The 11,806-nt window shown below is 41.4% G+C and overlaps 1 protein-coding gene across 3 annotated transcripts in view; it reads right to left on the bottom strand.

Moving 5' to 3' along the window:
• Window positions 1-2,393: 2,393 nt before the first annotated feature.
• The window catches only part of cnih3 (cornichon family AMPA receptor auxiliary protein 3), a 31,623-nt gene continuing 22,210 nt past the window's right edge, over window positions 2,394-11,806 (bottom strand). For 2 of the 3 annotated variants that reach the window (XM_036550068.1, XM_036550066.1), the window contains exons 4-6: window positions 8,500-8,612; window positions 6,312-6,458; window positions 2,394-2,950 (exon numbers count right to left, since the gene is read on the bottom strand). In XM_036550068.1, the coding sequence (XP_036405961.1) occupies window positions 2,923-2,950; window positions 6,312-6,458; window positions 8,500-8,612 (288 nt within the window). In that variant the 3' untranslated portion in view covers window positions 2,394-2,922. The remainder of the gene's footprint in view (window positions 2,951-6,311; window positions 6,459-8,499; window positions 8,613-11,806) is intronic. The other variant, XM_036550067.1, reaches the window with a different exon arrangement.

The following is an 11,806-nucleotide window of genomic DNA, read 5'->3' as shown; positions in this document are numbered from 1 at the left end:
GTGATGGAGGAGATTGGGGAGGAGGGTGGCTGGAGAAATCCCCCACTCCACAGGGATTTGGGGTAATGTGAGCTGACACCGTGGATGTTTGCAACACCAAGGAGTCTGACAGGTTTCTTCCTCCATCGCTGAGGGGGGCAAAACCACACTTGTCAGACCTCATGACGCTTGGCACTCCTCTCCAAGAATTGAGTTATCAGAGGGAGCAATGCTGAGTGAGGTTCAGAAAATTTAAGTAGGGCAGGAATGCACAGGTGACCAAGTAAAAAAGGGCCCTTGCTTATCTTTACTAGCAAGAATGATGCTAGCGCCTTGGTGTTGAAACCTAACAGCACTTCAGTTAATTCAAAGCAAAATTCAGGTCTGTAATGAGAGGGAATAATTACACAAAGAAGCATTATCTTTAATTCATGATATGAAAATCTGTGGGGAGGAAGGTGCACAAGATGATGGAGCAGTGTATTTCAACACATGAATTACCTGGATGTGGAATTAAAAAAAGAATCCAGTCTGAAGATGTTAGACATATTCAAAATTCTTCTAGCTAAAGTGCTCTAGGGGATTGCGTCACGCCCTCCCTGAGCAGGGATGTTGCAAGCCTGTCAGCCTTGGCGGTCTACCTTCCTACAGATACGCCAGGCAATGTCGTTGTCTTAAGGGGTTATCGCTCTATCCCCGAAACCTCTCAGGGCGGCGTGCAGCTAGTACACATTCGGCTTGCTTAAATACAACAGAAAGAAATATAAGATTGACGTTACCTACAGTTTCGGACACGGACGCCACAGCTTCGCCCTTTCCGTGGCCAGCCCGCACCAGTCGCCCCGCGACGGACAGCCCAGCCTTGGTGTAGCGAAGAGAGAGTAGCGTTCGCTGGCTTTCTTGCGTTTGCGTTGTTCAGTTTTAATATCTAAAAGGTCCCAGTTCACTTCTGTTGCGTTATGCTTGTTAGCGTTCTTCGGTTGGTCGCCTTCCCAGGACTTAACATATAGAAAAGGAAATCGCGCAAAAACGTTGCGGTAGAGTGGTCGGTCATAAGTTGCGGTAGGGTATTCAGTTTTCCCGCGGGAGGCCAGCTTCAGCAGTCCACATTGGTCCACAGTGGCAGCCACACCGGTGCATGCGTAACCCCACCGGAAATAGCCTCATTCCACGTATCGCCCCGGGTGATAGGGTCAAACCACTCATTAATTAAGCAACGCCAACCCTCTTTTCATATTGTACCAAGCAAGCCGAAGTGTTTTAGGGACCCACTAATACTGTAAAACTAATACTAATACTAAAGGGGACCCACTAATACTGTAAAACTAATACTAATACTAAAAAACACTGTAAAATAGACTCCTGGAATCATTTAGCAAATATAGAATGACCTGTGACAAACTTTGGAAAATAATTTTCAGGGCACAGCTTTAAAATAATATTTTTTTTATTTGGTAATATCTAAATTCATCATGGGTGGATACATACATATAAAATGTTTAAAGAAGATCAAACAGCAATGGTGAGCTTCCTTCATGTTGCTTTGTAAAAGATTTTTCAAGTGGTAGAACAAATCAGAGGCAACAGAAATTATGCAGTTACACAGTACTATGGCAGAAAAAGTCAGAAATGTCATTATGTTACATGCTTTGCCATTTACTGCAACTTGTTTTCAAGACAGTTACTGGCAATATTTGTGTGCGAAAATGTTGGTGGGGAAAAATGACAGGCTTAGACCAACTACCAACTTTTAGATTTCTCGTTTTCTTAGAAAGGTCATCTTTTAGTGTTGAGTGATAACAGCCTGTCCTTGCAGTAGACATTTATTTATGCTTTATCAAATAAATCTTAAATTAATGAAAAAATTAAATATAGATAGATAGATAGATAGATAGATAGATAGATAGATAGATAGATAGTTTGGTCTAATATTTAAGGATGTCAGTATGGAAATGATGTGGATCATTTTATGTTAAGTCAATAAAATGGCAACTTGCATTTCTGGGTGTGCTGGAAGACCTCCACCCTATCTGGGTATACAATTATACTAACAGACACAACAAAATATTGCAAATATTGTGCAAAAGCATAATAACTATTGTGCAAAGTCATAGTGACTATTTGTATATTAGTGATAATTTTCTAGAATTTCTAGAATTACAGAAGTATATTTTCTTAAAAAGCTTCTTAATTTCAGAATTTGAATCTATTGTGTAACTTTTAAAACTTTTTGTCACCGAGACACAACACAACAAGAGATTAGCACACAATTTCCATACCTATACAGTAATGCATCATAGATCATGTTTCAATTCTTAAAAAAATGCTTTTGTTCAGAATACACAAATGCACATATCACAAAAGCAGTTCACATCTGTAGTGTATATAAACATATAGGCCATGTATGCGTCTGATAAAAATGCAACATTCAATGACCCTGTTTACTATCTTGACCCGGTCTCTATTTGTGGCTTTTTCAACAACACCAATGAAACTACCCACAGCGAAACTGACGGCAAATAGGTGAGGACTCCAGGGAATGACTACATCCAGACAGGTGTCTTTTGCGGTGCCTGAGACAAAACTGTGCAAACTACAGTATTACAAAGGTGTGACTCCTGGACAGGGTGGAATAGTACTATAAATGTAGGCCTAGGAGTGACAGACAGACAGACAGACGTAGATAGTCGCTCTGACATACATACATGACTGTCTTTGACCTAGAACTGTAAACAGTAACATTTCTTTACATACATTGAGGAGACAAGACCTGCTCTGAAAAATCTCCTTTGCCAGGCGGGCGGTCTCTCCGGGTGAAAATTGCTTGTTGCCAGAAAGTGCTCTTTCGCTCCAAATTGAGTTTGGCGCCTGGATTCTGGAACACCGTCTCTGTTTTAACAAACATCCCAGGGAGTTCTCTCTAGTGGCAGACGTTGCTGCTTGTTATGAAGTTACCAAAGAGTAGATCATACTAGAAAGGAAGAGGAAAAAAACAACTATAAACAGGCAACCTTCACTCACCTTTCCATCTATCAAATCAGCATCTATGTCTAGCATTCAAGCCACTTCTTAAAACAGTTTAGAGGAGGAGGAGAAGTCTGTTAACATGGATTTGATTCATGTTCTATTTGGAGGTTGATGCTTGTAAGTGTTCAGTGTGGCCAGTGCTGAGCGATTGCCAATTGGTTTTGATTTGTTTGTTTGAAGTTGAAATTAAAGTGCTTTTCATGCACATATGGAGTTTACACAGGAGGGGGGGTAAAAATTCTGGCAAAAAATCTAACAAACAAACAAAAGTAAACAAAAGTAAATTACAAACAACAGAAAGTTTTTAACTCTTAATTTTTCAACAGACTCAACTTTGGACAAGATGCTTCCGTGCACAAAACACAATTGCTAATGTAGCACGGCAGGTAAGAATCCTTGTTACTGGGAAAATAACCCTCTGAAATGCTTGTTACACAATATATAGCCCCATAGATTATTCGTGAGCACACCGCAGGCTGGTCAAGGTGCTGGAAACTATAAATGAAATAATATTTACTCTGTTTGTAAGCAATGTGCAGACATTAAATCACACACACACACTGCAAGTTCAATATAAAAGTATTACTTCATTACTGATAATCACCTTTCAGAATACTGACAAGACGTAAAGCACTGTCACTGTAATGAGACGGAAGGAAAATAGTTTCTTTTCTTTTTTTTTTTAAGTAAGCGACGGCACATGGTTTTCAACAAAGATTAAAACAATGACACTGTGCTAAAATTGACTGTGAATATGACCACACTAGGACGCAGTGTATGGTTATAGCTCGGATCTTGTTAGCCGAAAGGCTGTGACCAAATGGAATAAGCACTATGCTTCCAGGATTCTTATTTTTACAGCCTTTCGATAGGAGGAGAAAAGGCAGCTCTTGCCACTATGGACCCGCTAATAAGCCTAAAGGCCTCTATCACCCAACAGAGGTGCAACTTAATTAGAGATTCTCCCTACGCTGTAGCATCTGATGCCAGGAACACTTTGTCACAAGATTATTGTTATTAATCTGCGTTCTCTGTGTGCCTCCCGCTGTGGGTGAGGGGGCTTAGTTGTGGAGTGGAAGCTGAGAGTCAGACAAAAAAAAGGGTGACGGAGAGATTAAAAATGACAGCATTATCGTCTGCTGGATCGGGAGAAACTGAGTGTTTGCAAGTTCAAAGGAACGCGTTTTCCTCATGCACCAAATGCCTCGCCCTCATAAACTGGGACTCTGATTTGATGAGGGTTGTCTCAATGAAACAGCATCTCCCTGATAGCTTGCCTTTCCAAATCCTGTGAATCAGTAAAATTCTGTGTTCGACGGGACTCACAACTGAGGTGATCGAGAGAATACTTGAGATCGTTAGGACCTCAAGGCAATTAAAATCCTTCCATAAGGATAACCATAAGAAGTGGCTCATACTATATACTGCCAAACATTGGCCAAACCTAACTTGGTTCCCTGCCCTAAAGATACCATTTAAAATACCATGTTCATAAAAAATCTAGAGCTGGCTGCCACTATGAACTGCTCCCAGTGCAATGAAGAAACTAAACTGTGTTGACATTGAATAGGCGTAGAGAAGCTATTGGTAAGCACTGACTATGCACATATTTGGTTCACAAACATGCTCTAGGATCAATATAGTACATACAGTACCTAGGCTTCAATAATGATTGAATTATCTAACCAATGTCTTTCTCAAAGGCAACATAACATTAGACGTATTATCCATTCATACTGCTAGGTCAGTTTAAGTGCTCAAAGGTACAACAGCAGTGTCACTCCTTACTAGTCTAGCTGCCTGATCACTGAGGAAGACTCTTGCTCCCTCAGTGGCTCTGCTGTCTTTCCAGGATGACAGTATCTGTTTCCTTAAATTTATGTAGGACTTCAGAAAATGGGCTGTGGCAAACTGGCTGTGACCTCCAACCTTAATCTTCTATGTTTTTGGTGTATGTATGAATAAGGGCACTCAGAGGAACAGATGCCAACACAGTTTCAGAGTATCACATACTGCATGTGGACTGCAGGGCGTGCGAAAAACACAACAAATGTGTGCATGCGTGTGTGCACGCGTGCATGTGTTTGTACTGTATGCACGTGCATACGTGCATGTAAGGGGGGGGGGGTGGATGGGAGGGGGTTAAACTTTCATGCATATTGGTATAATGCCATTAAAGGAAACATTGCAGTGTTGTTGAATTATAAATGGCAGCCATTTCACTGAACTGGGCCGAAGGCGCCGAAGTGACATTTCCTGTGACAAGCACCAGGCTGGAGGAGGAAGAGCAAAAAGGTTATCTGTGGTTTCCTTAGGGTGCGTGCTACATCCACCAGTGCCTAAACAAACACCACAGTGTCAGACTTAGGGGGTGCCCAAAAACAGCAGTGCCATTTAGACAGGGGCAGTGAGGGAGAAGTCTCACGGGGTCACAAACCCACTGAGGAAAAACTCACTATAGCCAACGAGGCATGAAATTGCAGGTCAGGTCCAGTACACACTAAAACAAAGGGAAGCAAGATGACCACATTCACAAGTAAAAGCAGCGCCATAACCATGGTGAACGGGCACCAATGGGCTGTTCTTAGTGTCACAGCTAGCGCTCATATGACATCAATATCACTGTGAATCACTTGAGAAAAAAAAAAAAAACAAAAAACAAAAAACACCAAGGCCTTTCTGCTGGTGCAGTGAAGTTACATGATCACATCTATATTAAACATTCTTAGCCAATATTTAACTTCATGTCAATATGAGTGAAGAATAAAAGGTAGGTTTTAACTAAATGTAATATTTTCATCATCACAAATCACAAATATTCTGTTTTACACACAAAAACTTGTATAACCATGGAGAAATGCATTATAAAAATGTTCCAGTTCTTCATGTCTGACAACTGAAAGCTGAGTTAACAAACTTGTCCTTGAAACTGGCATTGTGACTTTAAATAATTATAATTATATTCATATATTAATGACACTAGAGATGAAGCTGTTTTATAGTGCAAAATACAATATAACCTGCAGTATATATATATATATATATATATATATATATATATATATATATTCACAGCTAAATATGTCTGGCTAATAGATATATTTCATTATATATTAGATATATATTAGATATATTTCATGATTTCATGATGGACTATAAGAAATATAAGAAATATTTTAACTTGTATTCTAATTTTGGCCTATGATTAAGTTAATAATAAGTAGAATTACTCTTTGTCTGAAGGGAGGATGAAACCGGAGGAGCTCATAGTGCACTAGCTTGGAGATGTGGTATGATGCACGCACCAGTAGAGATAGTAGAAGAAAGAGAGCACGAAGAAAGCCATCTTGCACCAGGCCTCTTTCTGGCAGAACTTGAGCGTGTCCCCGTTCATCACAGATGCTGGGTCGTAGAGCAGCTCCGGCGTGTCTGTGGGGCTATGAAAGTACCTGCCGAAGAGGGAGAGGACAAGGAAGGGTAGTTCAGCTCGAAACAACACCACACCCCCCCCTGCTGAAGAGAGAGAGGGAGAGCAAAGAAGGATCATTAAAGTCAAACAATGCTCCCCGTCCTCAGTGCCTGGATCTGTCATGCATGCATGCATTCAATCAATACCAACTTTTGTTTTCCAAACAAACAAACAAAGGAATAGGACACCCCTGAGAAAAAAAAGTTGCCCTTCTGCACATCAATTTCAGAGGCAGATCATTCTGTGTGGTTGTCACACACAACATAATTCAGTTTGGAGCAGTTAAATTTCCTCTCTGCCACTTCTGCAGACTACTAAAGCTATGTGACCGACTGGAACAGAACTCCTGCTTCTGCAACACCAGGAACAAGGGGCAGCTGTGTTTCGAGTGCCAAAGTAGGGGGGGGGGGGTTCACACATCCCAAGCAGGGCATCAGTGTGCGCCTTGGACACGCAGCTACAGCAGGTGAGAGGTGCAGTTTTTGGAAACCGAGTCTCTCTGGGCCGCGGGGCCCTGCTCCGGGATCCAGGTGGAGTCTTTCGCCATAACGCTATTAATCAGCTCTTTACACGTCTGCCGCCTGGTTACAAATCTGGCTGCTCTCTCAGGTTGAAACAATTTAATGTTACGCTACAGTGGTAAGCGTAGGTGTGTGAGATACACAAATATACCAAGTCCCAGGTTAAAGCCAGAACTGCTGAACCGTTGATTTCATTGCGCATCTTCTGACTGTTAAAATTACGTACAAAAAAAAATGATAATGAGATTCAAATCGAAAGGCTTAGCAGAGAATAGAATCCAGCCTCAGTGCAGCTGAAATATTCAGAGATGCAAGATGTCATCAGCTCCATTCAAAAGTCGTTTGCACCTGCTGCCTAAAATACACTGAGGCCCTTATGTTGAGACTCTTAGGGAAAACAGGTGATTCTAATTCTAACAACAAATAACCCCAGCAGCACTGAGTGCTGAAGCTTTTTAAACATTCATCCGGGGGCTCTGCCTGAAACAGTAGCACTGGGAAACACGACGCAAGCAAAACAAAGAGTAGATTTGAGTTTACACCCACAGCTCTCCTGCGGAACTCTTCCCTGAGGTCCCCGCTTTCATCAAGGCATGAAAGGCTACCAGGGGAGTTCTTACGCTAGAGACGAATGCGCTGACTTCGGCTGTCACGGGAATTACGGCTGCAACAACCAAGCTCCCATTAAATAGCAGCAGTCCTGAGATGGGTCTCAGTCTCTCTCCCCTTCTCTGTGCCTTTTCACTACAGTTTTTATCCCTGTCTTTCTATGCCTTCATCCCCCTCCATCTATCTTTAGGAGTCAGGTACTGGCGCATGTGTTTTTCTTGAAGGTGTGCGGTTCAGAGGGAGGTGTGGAGGGAGAACGTTGTGTATGTGAAAGAGGGGCTTCAGACGAAATCTGGCAGAGCATCGAAGTAAACACTGAAGACATTCTGCATCAGCTGTGCTCGGTGGGAAGGAAAAAGGGAGACAGTCAGATCTGAGGGAGAGAGAGAGAGAGAGAGAGAGAGAGAGAGACGCTGCTTCTGCTGCAGCGAGAGCGGCGTCTGTAGCCACAAGACATCTGGCAGCACGGGCAATTAACGAGACATAAAGCCTTCTATAACTTCATCCAGCAGCACAAAACAGCCGCTGAGTTCTGCGAGTGATAGGGTGAGGCAGAAAGAGAAACTAAGCTGAAGGAAAATCACATTCACAAGAGAGTGGGAGACACAATTCGACAGGTGACCTATTTTAAAGGAAGGACTTTCAAGACATCACTGTTGATGTTAGCAGGGAATGCTCTGTCTGTCTCCTCATACAAATGTAAATGCGAGGTCATCCAATAGTTTAGCTTTGTAGGTATAGCTGTATAGCTTTTTGGGTCTGTTTGTTTAATGTGTACTAGCACCCAGAGGCAGCTTTCACAACAAACTGTCAGGATATGATATGCTTTTCACTGTGTTACAGTTTGCATGGGACAATCACTTAGAAATCAAGCAAGGTGATTCAGGTGCTTACCTCCATGTATTGTAGAAGAGGAGAGGAATGTTCAGACCCACTGTTAGCCATTCCTGAGCACAGAGAAACATGATACAGAAGAGGCCATGGATGGAGTACTCTGGAAGCACCAGCTAGGAAAGAGAAATAAGCAAGTTTTTCAGTCCCATCCCTGAAAATGGCACTAAGTCAATATTCCGTCATAATTGATCCGTTCCCATTTAGTTGAATGATGAAATTGGCAACAGTTTAGATATACATAAACACTAAGGACAAAAGCCCATAACACCAGCAGTGCATGTACATTCGCCGTCTTTTTGTTCTTCACTTGCTTTGCTTTGCTCTTATCCCAGGTGACTTCCTGTGCATAGCTTACATCTTACATATTATCCACATCACTGAATATTTACTGAAGCAATTCAGGTTAAGTGTCTTGCCTTTGTGCATACAATGGCAGTGCCCTACCTGCGAATAACATGGCACTGTCTGCTCATCAGATGATCTCTTAAGAACTACTCCTCACATAGCCATTGCCAGACAGAGGCACGCTAGGGCTTTAAGAGTAATGTTGTTTTCGACTTCACAGATTTATCTAGTTTCGCGTATAGGGACACACACAGCAGGAAGACACCATCACTCATTATAGTGAATCTCTATGGTGAAAATAAAGCCTTTGAGCATGGCAAAACAAATTTAACTGAGTTCACCTGGGATATACCACACTCAGCACCTCACCACACAGTCAGATTGAACACATTTTAGGTGTAAATACAGTAAGTGTCCTCTTTTACAGTGATAAATTTACACTTAAAAGTGGTGGGCCTTTAACATTGTATGTGAAAACTGACTCTAATCCTATGTGATTTTAAATCAAAATCCAATTCTGTGTGGAGCAGGCAGTTTATCTTGGTAATTACGCAGTAGATTAATACTGTGTAACTGCTATGAAAATGCACATTGTTACATAAATTGAGGATTAGGATTAGAAAGATGTAAGAGAGTAGCTTGCTAGCTAGCTAGGTAATAAACCACCATCCAGAGTTTACAGACATATATATATTCATCACTTGGCTAATGAATGATAGATTAAGAGGGCCATGAAGTATATTGAAGAAATCTGGGAGCACAGTATACCAAGTGCCTAATTACTAATTAGAGAAGGGAGGGACACTGCTGGTATATTTCAACATCCATAGTATCTTAGTTGGCTATGTGATCACTTAACAATGCTGCCTGTGGGTTGGACTGAAAATTACCCTAACGTTAACAAGTGGGAAAGGTTTTTTATAAATCAAAAAATATAAAGCATATGTGTAAATTGTCATACAAATCTTGTCATAGTATAATGTTCTTGGCATATTTCAAATGCAGACTAAATACACTGAAACTCTATGTAGCTGTATTGTAGTTACATCGATAGATTTCCTATTTAGTGTATTTAATATAATGAACTATTCATCTATATTGTGGACTGAACCAACTGCACACTTGCACACTCAGAAGCACCTTACAATGCCCCCTCACCAAAATTTGTACCCAGTAAGGCAACCAACTGTGGAAAAATTTTTAAATGGCCTTATTAAGTATTTCTTCATCCAACACTCGAAGCATACACTTAGGCAAGTGTGCTGTGTATCTTAATCAGACTTTGATCAGTTTGTGGTCTCAACACCATAGAAGTTTAAAAAGGCTCACTGCTACAACACAAATAACCACATAAAAATCAACAGGATTAAAAACCGCGTCTACATAAACGCACAAATGACAAATTCAACTTGACATATAAACTGTAAAAAGCAATAATGTGGTTAGCGTGACTGTGCGTAGCAAGCCCTGTTTGTAGCGGTGCGTGTGAGCACATGGAAAATATTAGGTGTTTATGCTGAGTCATCAGCAGCATTATTCAGTAGTGTGGGGGAGGCAGAAGAACGGTAATAGCATAACAGCCACACAATGCTTGGATTTCTGGTACAATGGATTGCACCTCGGCCGAGAGAAATGGCCAAGTAGCTAAAATCTGTACAATGCAAGAGCATCTGTTTATATCTGTTTACAGACATTTGCTTGGAGCTGGGGACAGAGATAGAGTGAGAAGGAAAGAGCTTGGCTGGGCTACTGTGCCATTCCTGCTGCTCCTGTGGTCCACTAGAAGTCATATATATTTAACAGAGAGAGCACATGCAGGGGCTTTTCGCAAACACCTTGAGTTGTAAATGATGCACACGGTTTTAGCATACATTATTAAGGCTACCATGTAGAGCATTACCACATAAAACATATTTCACCATAAAACTCCTTAATAGCAGGTGATGGGGTGAAATTCAAGGTCCACGGGAACCAAAAATAAAAATGCCTGTTCAAACACATAGTTTATTCTTTTCCACAATAGCATTTGATTACCTGTACCAACCCCCACCAATTAAGAGGACTGCAAACCCAGACCAAATTCACTCGACTGCAGCATATGAGACCCAGTCAAAGATTAGATAATTTGGAAAGAGCCTATTTATCTGCGCTCTGCTGCTGGAGCATTCAGGATGCACTGACACATATCAAAAATAATGAATTAACAAGCATTGCTTTGAAACTGCGATGAGAAAGTATGAAAAAAAAATGCCAGAGTGAATATATGTTTTTCTGTTTGTCATCTACTTTCTGTGCTGGAGGGTGGGTGTACTGGGATTTCTTTTGTTTTGGGGCATTCCTGGGTAGGTCAGGTATCGGGGCATGGAGAGGATCATTTTCATGGAAATGTACTGTGAACAATGAAGCTTGGGTTTAAGTTTTTTAAGAGATGGATGCAATATTTACTGCAGTTTCTATAAGCATGGTGAGGGAAGGTTCAGACTCAAACTCTTGTTCATGAACACTTAATTAATTAATGGCAATGAGCATGTTCCTCTCACAAGTTCATACAAATTACAAATGGAAAATGATTTTTTTTTTCTGCTGCCTTGTCAAATTGTGCAAGCACCTCAAAGCGCAAACTCATTCAGATTCATTTCTGACATCGCACATATCAATATTCTAATATTTAACAAATTGCAGCTGTTGCAACTGACTCTGAGCAGGCATCGTGTTGCCACAGCCAGCTTAGCAGCTCTGGCGGTCACTTTAAGTGACGCCTCTCTTTAATTGAAAAACTCGTATCTGAAGCAGCTGGGTGGAGCCTCTGGGACAGGAGGGGCATGGCTGAGCTGTAATTAAAGCTTTGTCTGTGTGACCTGGAGCATCTCTACAGCTGAGAACCCCTGGGCACCAGCGTTTCTGCTTTACTTTCATCTTGACTTCATTAGCCGAAACAGAGCTCTCGCCAATGAAACGAGAT

Source organism: Megalops cyprinoides, chromosome 17 (genome assembly GCF_013368585.1).
Source record: "Megalops cyprinoides isolate fMegCyp1 chromosome 17, fMegCyp1.pri, whole genome shotgun sequence".
NCBI lineage: Eukaryota > Metazoa > Chordata > Actinopteri > Elopiformes > Megalopidae > Megalops > Megalops cyprinoides.
This window is presented reverse-complemented; position numbering and strand designations above follow the sequence as displayed.